The 18,111-nt window shown below is 36.9% G+C and overlaps 2 protein-coding genes across 2 annotated transcripts; both read right to left on the minus strand.

Moving 5' to 3' along the window:
* Window positions 1-742: 742 nt before the first annotated feature.
* jagn1b (jagunal homolog 1b) lies at window positions 743-3,270 on the minus strand. Its single transcript, XM_019081860.2, has 3 exons — window positions 3,128-3,270; window positions 2,036-2,147; window positions 743-1,665 (listed from the first exon to the last, which is right to left on the minus strand). The coding sequence occupies exons 2-3, from the start codon at window positions 2,122-2,124 to the stop codon at window positions 1,203-1,205; spliced, it is 552 nt and encodes a 183-aa protein (XP_018937405.1). The 5' UTR covers window positions 2,125-2,147; window positions 3,128-3,270; the 3' UTR covers window positions 743-1,202.
* A 211-nt stretch (window positions 3,271-3,481) lies between these two features.
* Window positions 3,482-17,251, minus strand: LOC122141515 (collagen alpha-1(VIII) chain-like). Its single transcript, XM_042749071.1, has 3 exons — window positions 17,099-17,251; window positions 7,079-7,379; window positions 3,482-6,333 (listed from the first exon to the last, which is right to left on the minus strand). The coding sequence occupies exons 2-3, from the start codon at window positions 7,374-7,376 to the stop codon at window positions 4,424-4,426; spliced, it is 2,208 nt and encodes a 735-aa protein (XP_042605005.1). The 5' UTR covers window positions 7,377-7,379; window positions 17,099-17,251; the 3' UTR covers window positions 3,482-4,423.
* Between the last annotated feature and the right edge of the window lie 860 nt (window positions 17,252-18,111).

Consider the following 18,111-nt stretch of genomic DNA (forward strand, 5'->3'; position numbering starts at 1 on the left):
ACGTAATAATCACTTTAATGTAGCTTGCACCAACAGTTGAACACGGAAGCAGCTCCGGGCGGATGACGTATGAGGTCAGCGCTGCGCCAGTGAGTCTCGTGAAAACCAACGTTTGTTAACAGAAGCAAAGAGAACAAAGTTTCCTTACTTTAGCAAAAGAAAACCAGTCTCCTCTTGGCTTATATCAAAATCCTCCGTCATTCTTCTTTTACAAATCCTCATTTTGTACTTCTACTTAGTGACTGTTTTTTTGTTTTGTTTTGTTTTGTTTTGATCCCTCCGCTGTGTTTCCGCGTTTTTTGGGGGGCGCTTTTTATTTAACTTCTTTTAGACTGATGCATGCAACACCCGATGAGTGGCATGAAACAGCTTGAAAGATCAACGATAACGTTTAATATAGCTCTGATTGGACTCGTCTGAAAGAAGAAAGTCATATACACCAAGAATGACTTGAGGATGAGTAATTTATGGGCTAATTTTCAATTTTGGGTGAACTAACCCTTTAAGCCAAACCAGAGAACTAATCCAGAGGGAATACAAATTTACAAATTTACCATCAATAAAGAAGTGTGGAATTTCAGCAGCCATCTAGCAGCTTACAAACTACAATGTCATAACATATTCATTTACTTTTTTATTCTTATTACTTAAAAATTATTTTTGTTGTTTAGTTACATATTATTACAACCTCAAACAAAAGCATTAGATGATTTCAGTATATTTATTCAAAACTGACAAAAAATAATTTCTGATGATTTTATTGAAAGCTGATTGGTGGGAAAGTGCAGATTATGTGACACACACTATTTTAGTAAATGGACTTTTGCTGTTGTTCTTCACACATCGTCTGATTCCTCATTATTGAGGATACATTTCCTAGATGTGCCTAGATCCCAATGAATCCCTTATGAATACAACTTGAGGTATCTGTTGAATGTTGAATTGTGGTGGAAACAGAAAGAGATTACAAAGCCAGCAGTTCAAACCTAAGCAGAAACGGACATCAGTGACGTCTTGATCTGGGCCAAGAGCCAGTGGATGAGAAGATTGACACCGAACATCCTTTAACGAATCTGATCTCCTCATAGGCTCAAAATACTTAGTCAGGTAATCATAAAAACGTATGTGATTGAAGAGCCATCAGGAAGAGTAAATAAAGACACAAATAAGCAGCTGACAAACTATTATTCTCCAGCAGTCTCTTATTTCTTCTTTTTATCTTGTGTGTTGGTGAACCAGGCATCCAGCAGCTTTTTGCTATAGTAGATCTGCCAGCCATGCACTTGAAGTGAAATAATCAAAACTAAGTACATTATAGAGACAGCAGAAAAACCAAAGATGAACCTATAAGCTTTGCCGTGCAGATAAAGCTGCTGAGCCACAGGGAACATCTCCATCCCTCCATAAAGAATAGGACCGACACAAAAAAGCCCAGCGCTGATCATTGAGATGACCAGGTAACTGATGTTGTTTTTTGGCAAAGCCATGAAACTGAAGACCGTAGGTATGATGCTCAGAAGATACGTGTATTCCCATTGGTACGGAGAGGCCACCACTTTATGGGATACCAAGTTCAGCTGGCTGACCACCACCTGTGCTGCTACAAGCAACCAGACCACAGCATGAGCGATGTTCAGCTTCTTGATCTCAGACTTCAGGGCCACACTGAGGAGATTGAGAAGGGTCAGTGCAACAGGATCAGAGTTACTGCATTTTCATAGTATTTTAGGGGGTTGTTCCACCTAATAAAACCCCCATCATGTCTTAATATATTGGATTACATGTACTAGTTTACTTTCCTTTATCATTGATTTTTCGTTTTCATTTATTTTAAAGCATTTCACTACTTGGGTTTGTACTACAAGTGCATACCACGTTTTTCTCAAATGAAAAACTGGATTTTCTTTTCTATTCGTTATTATTATTATTATTTAAATTTAAATACTGTGCAACCGAAATAAGCAATGTTGCTCACGGGACACTGTAAATAAAAGACACAAATATTACTAATTATGTTATTTTATAGCACACATACCTCATCTGATAGTGTGACGCCACGCGCTCGCGGTGCTGAAAGTCACTTCCGTCTGTTCCTGTAGCTCGCGGTCCTGATCGTGATGCCATGGTAACCCTCCACAGTCCACAACCTGAGGTAAAAGTAAACTAGGTAAATTACCTCACTTCTTCAGTGTAGAAGTTTATATGAGGCGAACTGTAGCCTACACTCGCGTTACGGTTTAACAAGCGTATATGATGTAAGTATATAAATTATAGCCAACGCGTACGTTACAAACCGCGGGAAAGCCGAAGAGTTCCTTAAACGAAAATTACGTCACAATTTACTCTTCCTCTGTTGTTCAAAAAGGAACACAATGGCAGGATGCTGAAGGTTGACAGACTCATTCTTTTTAATTGCATTTTCCATAATGAAAGTGAATGGTGACCGTGACTGTCATTCAAAATCCCATTTGTGTTCCACGAAAAAAGACATGGAATATAAATAAACTTATGCAGATTAAACAAAATAGCATTTTACCACAGATTATAGGCTATTGCAAACTATTTCTACCGTGAATACTACATTTATTGCTTGCATGCAAATGTAGAACAATCGCTTCCGTAAATACGCTCCATTTTGTCTAAAATATTGACTTCATCCAAACTATACTAAAGCAAATGCAAAACTGTAAAACCTCCATGTCCGCAGTCGAAGTTGCCTACTGTTTATCCTATTTTAGTTAAGTACATACGTTTTTATTTTTTCTTCTTCTTCTTCGCTGTAGTTTTTGTTCTCGACCTTGTACTGAACTGTAAAACAGCTGGTTTTATATCTATCTATCTATATAGATAGATAGATAGCTAGACATATTCACCCACCCGTAGCACGATTTAACTATTAGTTATTAGTTAATTATTAGTTTACAAATAATTATTGACAATGCATTTCAGTAATATAGTCACTCAATCCAACTTCTACGGCTTTTGCTTACGCTTCTTACCGGTATAGTAACAATATGATTTCTACGAGACATAATACACGTTCATTCACAGTCATAATCAGTGTTACAAATTAGAAGTTCCACATCATTATATATCATACTTATGAACACCCATACTTTATACCTACCTTATTTCAACATGAACCAGCAAGCAACTTCACACACTTTATACAGTAGAAACGTGAGCAAAAATAGCTCTTCTTCTACACGTGCGTTCGCCAGGACATAATGCAATATCGCCCTCACTGTCGTGGAGTGGGAACAATGATTTGGAAAAGAGTTCTTATAGATTTGCATTGAGTGGATTGATACAACTGATGAACATACATGGTTATTAAATTACGCATCATGTTAATTAAATCATTATTGATCATTTGGCATTCTGAGGTTTCCAGAAATTGCACACTACTTAAAAGCAGCAGCTCAGTGTCTGGCTAAGTGTAAAACATCCAAAATTCCAAAAATAATGGTCAACATAAAGATTGAAAGCAGGGATTTTTTATTGTTTGTGGAATTCCCTAATTACAAATCCACACAATTTTTAGACGATTAAATTTATTTAAAAAACAACAACAATGACATTAAATCTTTACTCCATATTTGTTTAACAGTTTAGCAACATTGTCAAAAATAACAAAGAATAAATTCCTTCTTTTTTGTGTCCCACCATCTTTTTGCACATATACAAATTTAGTCATTCAGTAGTATAACTAAAAATAAATTACAGAGAGGTTCCTAAGACTATTTGAATTTAACTGAAAAGAGTGTCCATGTGGCCTTATCAACTTGTATATACTGATATTGTACTTATTAAAAATTATTCAGTACCCTTGAGTTTGTTTTAATAAACAATGATCTGATCTACTCAAATCAGTTGGGTGTGAAAAAAAAACCTACATGTAAGGTTCAGGACATTTCAGATATGTATTTTAATGATGTTTTTGGTTAATAAGATCACTGAAAAGCAAAATATAAAAAAAAAAAACATAGAATTTTTTATGTGCTCACATACTTTCTTGAAGTTCATTGAGATGGCACAATGAGAATCTAAGACAGCAGAAAAATAGTGCATATCCAACAATCTGAACATTCTTCATTATGTCAATATCACATGATTTTACATTGATATGTAGTAAGTGTGACCCCATCTATATAAAATCAATATACTGTCAAACAATAGAAAATATGCAAATAAATAATGTGATAAGAGTTCTAACAAAGTGCTAACCATATGGATGAACGGATAATGTAAGATGCTGTAAGACTGTTTCAAATTATGTAATTATGTGTATGCATAAAACACACAAACATACTTTTCTATTCAAACTTAACAAGTGACTCTGTACTGATGGCACTTACAGGTTACTTTAGAAAAATGTAGCATTGATTTTATATGTGTGATTTTTTTTTTTTATCCCACAAATTCACATGGGATATAACAAATATCCAGAGAATGATGAGTGGACATATGGACCAGCATAAAGTCCTGCAGCTTTGTCTGATGGTAACTGGATATGAACAGTGTCTCCAACTTGCAAGGGCAGCACTGCACTACCTGATGCCTGATCCAGGTAACTTTTTTTGTATTCATCATATGTATACATAACTGGTTCATTGTTCCTGTACAATGCCACCCATACATTGTTTCCTTTGCAATTAACATGGTAGACAAAGTAGTAAATTCCAGGTATTTTGCAAGTGAAGATGCCAGTTTGAGAGTTGTAATTTTGGTTGCCATTATATAAAATCTTGTTGAAGACAACAGGTTGCCCAACTGGAGGAAATGGTGTTGTCAGCTGAGCTGTAAAAGCAGGCATCTCTATGCCATTCCTACCAATAATGGCTCCTCCAGGTTTTTCTTTCTTATAACCACCTTTTGCCCCATCTAGCCCAGGACCTGTCTCAGGAAGGATTTGCCCAATAAATGGAGATTGAGCAGGATGTCCTGGTAGGCCAGGTGGGCCAGGAGGACCAGGTATTCCAGGTTGTCCTGGGGGCCCACCAGGTCCGGGTATACCAGATGGCCCTATTGGGCCTGGAAGCCCAGGTTTTCCCTCACCTGGCATTCCAGGTTTCCCTGGTGGTCCATATTCCCCTTTTGGGCCTGGTAGACCAGGTGGGCCTATTGGTCCTGCTTGACCCATTAATCCTGGGATTCCCATGGGCCCTGGATGGCCTTTTTCTCCTGGGAATCCAACTTCTCCTTTTGCACCAGGCTTTCCAGGGGCTCCAGGTAGTCCAGGTAAGCCAGCATGTCCATATTCACCTTTAGGTCCTATGGGACCTGGTAAGCCTCTAGGTCCTGGTTGCCCCAATTCTCCTGGGAATCCTGGCTTGCCTGGATGTCCTGGAGGCCCAGGTTCACCTTTTGGACCAAGTTGTCCCTTAGGTCCTACTGCACCACCCTCTCCTTTTGGACCAGGGAAACCAATTCCTCCAGGTTGTCCCAAGTGACCTGGAGGGCCTGGTAGGCCACTTGGCCCTGGTGGTCCAATCATTCCAGGAAGACCACCATGACCCTTTTCACCTTTTGGGCCTTGGGGGCCAGGCAAACCACCATGCCCTATGTCACCTTTAGGTCCAGGATACCCAGGTTTGCCAAAACCAGGCAAGCCTGGATTGCCAGGTAAACCAGATGGACCTGGCTCGCCCCTTCCACCTGGAAGACCTGGTTTCCCTGGCAAGCCATCCAGACCAGGTTTTCCAAAGCCTGGTAGTCCTTGTGACCCTGGCGGTCCTCTCTCCCCTGGGAACCCAGTCAATCCTGGTTCTCCAGGTGCACCAGGTTTACCTTGGCCTCCAGGAGCCCCAGGTAGTCCATTCAGTCCTGGTTTGCCAACTCCTGGAAGTCCTACTTGTCCTGGTGGTCCTGAAAGTCCAGGAGGTCCCTTTACTCCTGGCAGTCCTGGGAGGCCATTCCCATTCTCACCTTTTGGCCCTGGGACACCAGGGATCCCAGGGAAGCCCTTCTGTCCAGGTTCTCCACGAGGTCCAGGTTGTCCTGGAAGTCCTTGTGCACCTGGTTTTGACACACCTGGTAAGCCATGTGGCCCGGGAAGACCTGGAGGTCCTGGCATTCCTATTGGCCCTTCACCACCAATTGGTCCCAACTCACCCTTCGGTCCTGGTAATCCTATACCTCCAGGTTTTCCTGGTAAACCTGGCATTCCTGGCTTTCCAAATCCTGGGAGTCCTGGTGGACCCTGAGGACCAGGTTTACCTGTAGGTCCTGGGATACCATGACCAGGAAGTCCTGGAGGGCCCATAGGCCCTGGAAGTCCCATTGGACCAGGCTCACCAGGAGGACCTTTCTCTCCTCTTGGAATGGTTTCACCTGGAAAAAAATAAATAAAAATGTAACAGTCATGGTCACAGTAATGTCACCTGTTCATAAACTACACATTATTTGCATATCTGAAAGTGAAAATTTAATATAAAATTTAATATATTTTGGTTTCTTGGACCAAAATATTTTCAATATGAATCAACTGTATTATTTTAACCTATTTAATGAATACAAAATTTGATTAAACAAAAATCAACTACCAGTAAACCACACAAACACGCAAAACTCTTCCAAACCTCATTAAAATCTGGTGGCAGCTGTTTTCAAGAGTTTAACATATCAGAAAGTTTAAAAATGCTTTCTATCAGCTAGCTTTTGTCAATATTGCAGCTTTAAGCACAAAGTATACTTTGGCCATCCGCGTTCTGCAACGGTCTGCGCACTGTCCGTGTGATGCAATTTTCATTATTAGAAGTGTCTGCAGATGTATGCACACACTGTCCATGTCCAGCCCAATTTTTGTGATCATGTGGACAGTCCACGTACAGCAGCACAGTCATGAACTGAATGTTGAGATATAACGAGTCTACTAGGTGGTACTGCACGTGTCAAACTCATCCATCCACGCTCATCTGTGGTTGAGTATACTTTGAAAGCTGTGCGGACACAGCTGCGCACAAGACGGAAAGTGGAAAGTAAAGTATAGCCAGGCATTTACCTTTTATTTTAAATGAACCTGTGGAGTGAATTTTGCAAGCAAAGTAATGATTAAGGAATTTGCTAAATAACAAACCTTTTCCTACAATAGGTTTACCCATGTGCATGGGTATCTGTGGACGTTCTTTTGCATACTGTGGAAGCAAAGGCATCTCATTTCCATAGTGTGGTGTTTCCTTTCCATGGTAATGGTGTTGGGTTATTTGTTGGGGTATCCCTTCATTGCCATGTGACAGAAGAGGTAACTGTGGCAGAGGCTGGTGCTGTTGGGGCAGTGGCTTGTGACCATAAAATGCCCCTGCATGGATATGATGTAGCAGACAGAGGTGCTCCACCAGTACAAACAAGCGGGCAGAGAGGAGAGGCCCAGCCATGTCCTGTGAAATAGAGCACAGGAAAGAAGGTTAGTTGTCTTGAAAAAAGACAGGAAAGCTAGCAGTTCCCTTAGACTAAAGTGTACTGAAAGCAATTCTATGCCTTTCACATTGTTTTAGAGAAGACAGTGTAACACCCATAAGGACATGACTGACAAATCAACTATCGGTTCTCATATATTTATATTTAGTACTAATATCATCCATCCTACTTCTAGCTTCTATTAACTGGTCAGCAGAAGTTTCCAAACAACTAGTAGCTGTTAAAATAACAAAATTGGACAGTCTTGCATTCATCTGTTTCAGTTCAAGTTATGGAAGAACAAGCTGTTTTTCAATAAATGGTCTTTTTGAACTGGCGTGGACACCTTAGCATCTAAAGATATATGTTTTTATAGTAAATAGAGTTTCATAACAATCTTTTATTTCTGAAAATAAGGAAAATTGTATTATTCATGACATGACCCCCTTTACAATGCTCTTCCAACTCAATATTTTTACTGAATTTTTCAAGTTATTCTATTGACATCTGCATTATATATAATATGTCGCCCTTACAAAGTCTGCAATGTCCGTTCAATTCAGAGCTTAACAAGGAAAAGTCTCAATATTTCTGAATCGAGTAAATAATTAAAAAAAAACCCCATTGTGTACAAAATCATATTTTATTAATATTAGTTCTGAAATTTTATTTCATTTTTTTAAAGGGGCTTGTCAAATGTTTATTAGTCTAGTCACTAACAGAAGAAACTACCCCCAAAATTAAAATCAGCATCAAACAAACCACATTAGAACCTTCTAACAGTATATGGAGTATATTACTTTTTCTTAGAACAACAAGATATAAATATATTCATTTACTGATGTCTTACAATATTCATTTTCAGGTCTAGATTGCATCTTTTCATAATGACCAACTGATTGCACATTACCCCATATTTTATGCAAAAAGCTCAGTTAAAAAAAAATGCACATTGAAGTTAATATTTGAAGTTTCTTAAATCAGTTTGTTTGCATTAACATAGACCTACTACATAGGTAATACATTTGTTATACTTAAACATGACCATTAGAGGTCAGTAACTGCTCACATATGAATACTGTTAGCTCAAGGTGTCTTAACTACACATCTGACTGCAAATAATCCTGAGCAACTGCTTTTGAAATCAATGGGAAAGCTAACAGTCTACTTTCTCCAAAACAGAAGAAAAGGCAAACTGTTAGCATTGTTTCTTATCCCATTATTGAATGTTTTGTATTCAGTGTTTTGTGCATCATAAAGCTTAAAAATAATCAGAATTTAGAATCACAAAAATGTAGACTGCAACCATGTGATGCCATCTTTACAAAACCTAACACTGCAAGTAACACAAATGCAAAAGAAGTTCACACATTATCATGCCGTCTAACAAGCAGAACACTATGGCACAAAAAACACTTTCTTACTTTTTTGATCATTCTCTCTTCTCTTGAGAGCCACATCCTCTCAGGTCTGTCCTGAAACTGTGATGAATGGGAATCCCAGCCACTCAGTTACAAAGTGTTGGCTTTTTAGCACCCAGCCGACAGCTGTGCTAAAATCCAAAACGTGAACCTAAACCTGAGCCGACCCCAGAATGGAGGGGGCATCCTGCTTTGATTGAGCGTGGAAAAATCTTAAAAGCTGGAATGCTTTTTAGGGAGTTGGTTTTTTATTCTAATACATGCAGACATATTGGGATCAGTGTGTGGGTGGGATGCCAGAGCTTTGATTTCCTTTTGTGAGCTACTGTAAATGGAGATCTTGACTGATCTAGCATGAATAGAAAAAAAAGACAAAGTAACACATAAACCATTTTTCTTGGGATGCTGCCAGCCAGGTTGACTGTGATTCCAAAGATACTTTCCACTTCTTTCACATCTCTAAACCTACTCCAGTATCATCTGCATTCAGTTCATCTAAGGGAGAGCGTAGACCTTTTTTAAGGTATTAATCTATGCATTTAAATTATAATAACAATAATAATGATCAGATATAGACGGGTTGGTCTTTGAACCAATGGATTCAAATAATAATTATGGATTCAAATAATAATTCAAATAATGAATTTATTCAATAGACAGTTATTTTAAGGGGCATTCTTTTCATAGGCTACATCACATCCTTTGACATTCATTCATTCATTAGTTCCCTCATTCATTGGGCACTGAACACAAACCAAACATTTCATTCCTCAGAAATGAATTTCATTTCTCAGGCCTCCCTAATATAAATTATGACTCCACCCAGTGATTTGTTTTCAGAGGATCTTGTGTCATTCTTAGTGCTGACTATGTTCAGTCTAGAACTCTCACTTTAGAAAAACAACTCTTTTTCTGTGTTCGACTAGACTGGCAAGCCAAAGTGAATGTCCATCCAATGTTCTAAATCCAAAAATGTTGTGGGCATCAAAACAGCCTAATTCCATTGGAACATTTCTCAGTTACTGCTGGCCATGTCTGAAAAATATTAAGTGATACAGAATACCATAATCAATAGCTCTTATTTGCATTCATGGTACACACCCAGCATAAATTACCATGGAGATGCCAAAACAATCTCAAGTGAAGCAGTTCAGGAGAGGTCATGGGGAAAAAAACATGGCTCCTAAAAGCTTCCGTTCATTCTGAACCCAACAACTCACAACCTGGCCTGGTTGAATTTCCATGTTATTTATCAGATTCACAAGGCTGAAACAAGCTTCTCACATTGTTCCCTCTGGCCTACATTTGGATGTTCAAGCATGCCAGAAAAAAAAAATGGCACTGAAGCCAAAGGTCAAACAAGAAATATGTTGACAAGCGAGGGTCAAAACCACAAGGACAAGCAACCGACACAACAGCAACCTTACATATCCACTGCAGAGAGCAGGAACCAATGTTTTCCTCTGCTCTTTTGGCCAAAATTTATAACCGCAGCGTTTGTCTCCTTGGTTTCATGCCACAGCTCTGTTATCGCCCTGCCCCGATTCTAATATAATCAAATTTCCATTCCTGCTTTTCTGACTGCTTCCAGATGTTTCGCTTCACTTCACAATAAACAAATAAAGAAGAGCATGCTGGGTGTCAACCATATAATCAATGTTGGCATAATAAGGTTATATGCTCAGCCCTACATTATTATTGAGCCTTTCTATGATTTTTGCCATTAGTGTCTATTTATTAAAAAAAAATCATTAATTCTAATGATTATAATTATATATATATATATATATATAATTTTTTATATATATATATATATATATATGATTATAATTATATATATATAAGCATCATTTGCCTAATTTGTTTCCAAATGCCATTTAGTTATTTGTCATGAAATTTAGACATTTTAAGTGCAACTTTTGTGTCCAAAAATTAAACCTAAATCGGGGGTTCATCCGGGATCTGAACCCAGTACTTTTTTGCATTGAGACACTTTTGTTTCACAACTGTAAACATAAGATTATAAAACCATATCAGGTCTGGTAAATTAATAAAACTTTGTATATCATTAATGTGTCTATAGAACATACATCCATCTACTTGCCATGCTCTAAAATGTTGAATTGTCTAAATATTGCTTATTGTAAAATGTAAAATGTAAACCCAAAAGCAAGCCAGCATGATCAAATTCACTGTTTGCAACTGCTTGTATGACTCACTGGAAAGTAAATGTTTCTAGCTAATAACTGGAGGATAAAAAAGTTGAACTGTCCATTAAGGCCCATTTCAATATCAAGATGTTTGTCATATTTTTGAAGAGAAAAGTATAAATAATTTTAAACGGACATACGATTGGAAATCACTTTAAAACGATCCACTAAATTACAAATAAATTGAAGGGCTATGGAAAAGTCATGTAAAATCATGCCAAAAGGGAACCCTGCACTTTTCCCCCAGGTTTCTCAGGGGTGATAGTCAATGAAATAAAATTACCAGAAGACACTTTGGATAAAAAGCATCTGCAACATGCCAAGTGAAACCCAATAAGATGGAACGGACACAAAAGTGGCTCCTTTTTAAAGTAGTACTGATAATTTGTACAGATGCATTCCTGTGGTTCAAACTGTAGATCATTACAGAAGGAAAACAAAGGTCATGAGTTGGATTCCCAGGCAATGCATGAACTGATAAATTGTATACCCTGAATGCAATGTAAATTACTTTCGATAAAATTGTCTGTGCAAAAAGGAATAAATGGTAAAAAAAAAAAAAAAAAAAAAAAAGAAAGTATCAGCTTAGGGTTTTGCTTTCCATAACGCTGACAAATGGATTCATGATGCAGTATTTTGGAGCTGCAGTTTCAGATTTGGCTACTGAATTTGAAGAACTTTACAGTATAAATTACAGTCAGCATTATGGTGATAATGACATGCCGACAGTAAACAGCATAAGATGCCAAAATACACACAATCACCCACCCACACACACCAATCTGTGTTCCCACCTTACCAATTACTACAGGTCATGCTTTCTCTGGAAATGGGAAGAGTGAGAGAAAGTTTCAAGACATTTCTCCCATGAAACAGATGTAAGTACAATTCTCACACACAGGATTCCAAGAACCTTAAACATCTATGGAAACTTTCAAACGCCCAAAAGGTTCCATATAGTTGAACAAGGTTTCTTTAGATTATTAAAATGTTCTTTAGACATAAAAATCCTTAGATGGCACAAAAAAAAAATAAAAAAAAATGGTTCTTTAATTGCATCGCTGTGAAAAGCCCTTTCCAGCACATTGACCCTCTCTTTTCCTCTCTGAGGAAATGAGCTGTCAATCTCCACCTGAAATGCTGAGAACGTATTTCAAAAAGCAGCTCAAGACACACCTCTTCTGGAAGTACAGTAATTCACCACCACCACCAACAACAACAACAAAAAAAAAAATTGCATTTCTCCTCTTCTCTAGCTTGCTTCCTAATCTAGTTGTTAAAGCTGGCATTGTATATACTGAATATTGTTGGCTCCTTGTCAAATTTCATAAATCGCTTACACTTTGGATAAAACAAAACAAAAAAAAAACATCTGCTAAATGCACAAATGAAAATGTTTAGGAATTCAGTGTGGTGGCGTTCTTGCTGGTGTGATATTGCTGAAATACACTGAGTTTGAGTTGCAGTTATTCCACAGGACAGTGGAATGCAGAATCAGCTGACAGAATGGACCGTGAGCCAGAACTGCTGCCTGCTGTAAAACACATTCTCTCGCTCACTCAGTAACTCACACACTCACTTTTCTCTCAGGTCAAAGGGAAGTTTTTCATGTAACCATATGTTTTTTGTCTTGTGGGAATAAGAGATTTTGGGCAGTATATAAACCATGATGAGGTAGCAGAAAGCCTTCCTGTCTCCTGTATAAAAATGGAATGGGTGTCATTTGTGCCTGAAAAGGTCAGGAAGAAAATACTTACATTTTTAAACTTTCTCTTTTTTTTTTTCCATTTCATTTGGAAAGGTTATGGCTGACCTTTCAAGAAAATCATATTTTTCCATCTCAGCCACTTGGTACTAAAACTTAATTTCCATTAAGATGGACTCGGGTAGTATCTTTAAGATTATGATATGCATTGTGATAAATAAAACACTATAATAATAAAATAAATTAAATATAAGTTATATCTACTGTATATCAGTGATGTTTGGGTATCAATAATATTCTATTATAAGAGTTATTAATATGGTTTTATTAATAACATGATTAATAGGTTTATATATATATATATATATATTCCATTTTCATTCTAGCTTTTCAATGTCTGTATAGTTATTATTCATTTTATTTATTTATTGGCATTTTATTATATATTCAGTGGAGATTAAAATTAGAGAACAACCTACATTTTCCTAAATTTCAAGGTCACTGTTTAGTCTTATTTTAACTTATACTAACAGGAGTAGAAGGGCAGTTTTTAAAGCATATTTCATAAATTAATTGTATTCTGAAGTACAGTATAAAATTATTAGGTAAGTTTTTTGAGAATATTTCTTTGATTGATTTTATTGTGAAGTTTAGTATAAATAAAATTTATTTTTTTATTATTATTATTTTTTATTTTTGTGTGTGTGTGTTATTCTGGCACCTGGTGCTAATTTCTTTAGTAATAATAATCATAATTCTTTACATTTATAGTACTTTTCTAGGCACTCAGAGCACTTTACATTGTGAGGGGGGGATCTCCTCATCCACCACCAGTGTGCAGCATCCACCTAGATGATGTGACGGCAGCCATATTGTGACAGAACGCCCACCACACATCACCTTACTGCTGGAGAGGAGACAATGATGAAGCCAACCAGCAGATATGGGGATGTTTAGGGGGTCATGATAGTCAGAAGCTTATGGGAAAATTTAGCCAGGATGCTAAGCTCACACCTCTACTTTGTTCGAAAGACATCTTGGGATTTTTAATGACCACAGAGAGTCAGGACCTCGGTTTAACATCTCATTCGAAGGACGGCGCTTTTTGACAGTATAGTGTCCCTGTCACTATACTGGGGCACTGGGACCCACAGAGACTGCAGGGAGCACCTCCTGCTGGTCTCACTAGCACCTCTTCCAGCAGCAACCTAATTTTCCCAGGAGGTCTCCCATCCAGGTACTGACCAGGCTCAACCCTGCTTAGGTTCAGTGGGCAACCAGTCTTGGCCTGCAGGGTGACATGACTGTGGCTTTAATTATATGACAAACCCTATTTAACTGGCAGCATTCCTCTAATTTTCACTGAGATTGCAAGATGGCAGGCTGCTATAAGGTAACTAAAACCCAGCGACAGGAGGTTGTCCTGATGAAGGCCAGTAGCTCCCATAGCAAGGGAAGCTGGTTATTCCAAATCCGATTTCTAGAATATTGCAGCTTTACAATGGCACAAATTAATTTAAGTCCCCCAAAAAGGCTGGTTGTCCATAAGACAAATGCACGAGAAGACAGGATAATGAGGAGAATCTCAATGGGGAAACGGTTCAACACTGCAGCTGGAATTGCTTGCCAGTTCAGCGATGAACAGGGTAAGTATTTGTCTCTGCACATGTAAGAGAAGTCAGACTGAAAACGCATGTGTATAATAAAATGAAACATACATAACATTTCCAAATTATATATATATATATGTATGTATGTATAATGATATTATTTAATTTAGCATTTATTTAAAGTAACCTTTCTTTTTTCTATATTTTCACAGAAAATATAAAAATAAAAAACAGTAAAAGAATATAAAAGCAAAAAAATAAAAAACTGGTATAATTTAATTTTGCTTCATTTACTGTAAATATTAAGCAGGAGGTTTTTTTTTACAGATGTTGAGATACATGTTTTTTTTTTTTTGTTTGTTTGTTTTTTTTTACAGATTTGTGATAATTTTGGTTAAAACCCAAATTAAACAAAATTAAACAAAATCAAAATGAAATACTGATTTGCTCTCAAAGGGCACCGAATCCAGGCAATGGGTTACTGCACTTTATTTCTGTTTTAAAAAACATAGCCAAATATGTACCAATAAAATCTCTGCAGTCCTTCATGTCCTGTCAATTTCCCAATCTCTAATTATTGTCTGAATTTTTTATCAGCATTAATAAATGGCCTCAGATGGCTCTCAATTTTCCAGCTGGACACTGATGCTGTTGATTTATATCACTGCAAACACAGGCCAGGACCCGAGGTGCGCTGGTGCGTTTGTGAGCATATGTGTCAGATTCCAAGCCCACGTCCTCTAGTTCTGGACACGCTCAGAAGCGAGTGGCTTTCAGCCTTCACACTGTCCCTATACCTTGATTCTGTGATAGAACTCTGGGCTTTTCCAGAGAAATTCCAAGTAATAAATGCATACATTTTTGATCAGCCCTGAGTCTTGTCAGCCTTTCAGATATCTGGCGTCTTCAAAACCGAATCTAAGTGGCGAGCCAAACCTCTCTCTACACAGAGGATCGTTGGTCCGCCACATTTTGGTGTTCTCGTTTCTGTACGATGCTAAGTTTAAAATGAGAGACCTGTAATTCTATAGTCTACGATGAGGAGATTTGTATGGTACACAGCGTTTGGCCTTCAGATAGAGGTCAGGACAATAGCTGCATTCATTATCTAAACTACAGTATGTGCTATTAAATAAAAAATAAACATAAAAAAGTTTTCTTTTAGATAAAAGATGCTCCGTAGCTAAACAACTCAGAGAACGGAGCTAGTTCTAATTTTGAACTGGGTCCATTTGATTTTAAAATGGAAAACAACAACAACAAAAAAACACCAGAAATGAATGGGTATGATGATTTATTCACTGACAGAATCAGAATCAGTTAGAACAATTCTTCACTTTATTCAGAACGTATCAAATTGTGTTATGTGTATTTTAGACCTGCTTTTTTACCTCGATGTTCATGTGACACTGTGTTAAATTAATGTTTGTTAAATGTACATGTTCAGAACAGTACATACTATAAATGAGACTTTAATAAAAATCAACATTTAATAATAAATTTTGTTTAATTATTTTAGTGTACTCTTTTATTGTTTTATTAAATACCTTAAGTTTTCCAGGCTTAGAAATCACAATTTTAGGACATTTCTAATAAATAATTGTTTTTATATATATATATATATATATATATATATTCTATTAATAAATATATATATATATATATATAATGAATCTAGCAAAAACACTATTATTTTTACATCAACAATAATAATAATAATTCACAAGAGAAATTTCCATAATTCCTGTTAATTTTTATTAAATACCCTAGCTTTTTCCAGGCCTTGAAATTACAATTTTAAATATTTAATAAAAAAAATATGTTACATTAATTTACCAAAATACTGTACAATAACAAATTATAGTTTTGATGTATAAAAAAAATCACACACAGAAAAATGTGTATTATGTATATTCCATATATTATTAAACACTAATCCTTTTCACAATTTTAAGATATTTAATATAACAGTTATGTAATTTATCTTTACATGTATTTGGGGTAAAACATCACTAAAACATCACCAGAATGTCTCTGGTCGAATTGCATTGAAAATTTAATCAATTTAGTTATCAATGTCAGGCCCAAAGTGGAAAGACATGCATTTTTTCAATCCATTTGGACTAGAGAAATTGATCAAGAGGGGAAAAGAAAGAAGAGAGGATGCCAAGCACCACAGTTTCGCCTCAGTGTCCAGAGCTGGTCATGTGCTCACATGAATGGATCCTCTGAAGCCTGAAGACAAAACATCCAGCCCTGAATGCTGCAGGAAGCTGGGAAAATCACGCACAGCCACCCTCTGGCTCACAGCGATGCCCAGTGCCAGGAAAATCAAAGTGAAACTAAAGTGAATGTGGCTGTAGAAATATACAAAGCGAGCTGGATAAAGTGCTGGATAAAGACTCTTGCACAACAGCAGCAGGTGTGGTAAGCAGCAGGATATGAATCAGCATATCCAAAAATTGTTTAAAGGACTGGACAGCAACTTGAGTTTGTTCTCATTGCATATTAAAATAAATGAGGATTATATATATATATATTACATATTTTAAATAAAATATCTATAATAACTAATTATCTGGTTTCACAACCTTTTGAATATTCAATTCCCATGAAACGTTTTTTTTGTGACTGGAAAAATAAGGTACACTCCTATTCAGATCAATATCAATACTTAAAGCAACATTTCAAGTCACTCATCATTTTATTTCTTTTTTCCTCCTGCAGCATGCATTATATATGTACAGCACTCACCTCTCTCTCTCCTGGCCTCTCTCTGTCTCTTTCTACGGTTTATCTCTCTCTGAGTGAGAAGTGAGGGAAGAAGATCCAGAAGACAGAAGGAGAAATGTAGTTAAAGGCTTCAGGCAGCATGGTTTCCACTTTTATGGGCAGGTAGGAGGGGCAAGGCAACTCCTCAAAGGAGGTGGGCAGAAGGAAAAGAAAGAAAGGGAGAGAGAAAAGCGATCACGTAAGCCTCCACCCAGGGTGTTGATGCAGGGGCTGTTAGATTCCGTTATGATAGTTACCCACAGTAGCCTAGATTTAATTATTCAAAACTTTGAAAAACGACATGTTAAAATTAAAATAACTTGACAAACAAGGACTGTTATTGACATTTAGTTTAAGATGACTTGCGTCAGATTGTTTACTACCATAATTTACAAACTAACATTAAATATTTACAAAAATATTTATAATATATAAAAAACCAAACTGGATTGCATTACTGTACCTTAGTCAGGTTAGAAGCTACAAAATGCAAATTCTGTCATCATTTACTTACCCACAAGTTGTTCCAATCCTGTATGAGTTTCTTTCTTCTGTTGAACACAAAAGAAGATATTTTGAAGAATGTTAGTAATCAAACAGTTGCTGGTAGCCACTGACTTTCATAGTATTTTTTCCCCATACTATGGAAGTAAATGGCTACCAGTAACTGTTCAATTCTATACAACAGACAGTTGTATGTAGAACTATTTAGAAAAAGGATTGTCTCTTAATTTGTCTATTTTTGCTCCACCAGTAACGATAATATTTTGCACTTACTCACCTCCACACAAGTAGTGTTGTTTTAAATGAATCTGGTGTTTTGAACAAATCGCCTGAGTAAATGATTCAACGACCCACTCTTGGGCTCCAAATGAATTAGTCAGTGCATCCGAAATCAAGTACTGTCTAAGTACTATATTTGAATGTGAACTTACTTCATGATTGTTAGAAAAGTATGTTCCATATAGTATGAACAAAGTTTGGGATTAACGGAA

Source organism: Cyprinus carpio, chromosome B22, assembly GCF_018340385.1.
Source record: "Cyprinus carpio isolate SPL01 chromosome B22, ASM1834038v1, whole genome shotgun sequence".
Lineage (NCBI taxonomy): Eukaryota > Metazoa > Chordata > Actinopteri > Cypriniformes > Cyprinidae > Cyprinus > Cyprinus carpio.

Bases quoted from the DNA above. Each gene is read 5' to 3' on its own strand.
- jagn1b (XM_019081860.2), bottom strand. From the start codon at position 2,124: ATGGCATCACGATCAGGACCGCGAGCTACAGGAACAGACGGAAGTGAC. The intron at 1,666-2,035 runs GTATGTGTGCTA...CAATCTCCTCAG, and splicing joins GCGTCACACTATCAGATGAG to TGTGGCCCTGAAGTCTGAGA.
- LOC122141515 (XM_042749071.1), bottom strand. From the start codon at position 7,376: ATGGCTGGGCCTCTCCTCTCTGCCCGCTTGTTTGTACTGGTGGAGCAC. The intron at 6,334-7,078 runs GTTTGTTATTTA...ATTTTTTTCCAG, and splicing joins TAAACCTATTGTAGGAAAAG to GTGAAACCATTCCAAGAGGA.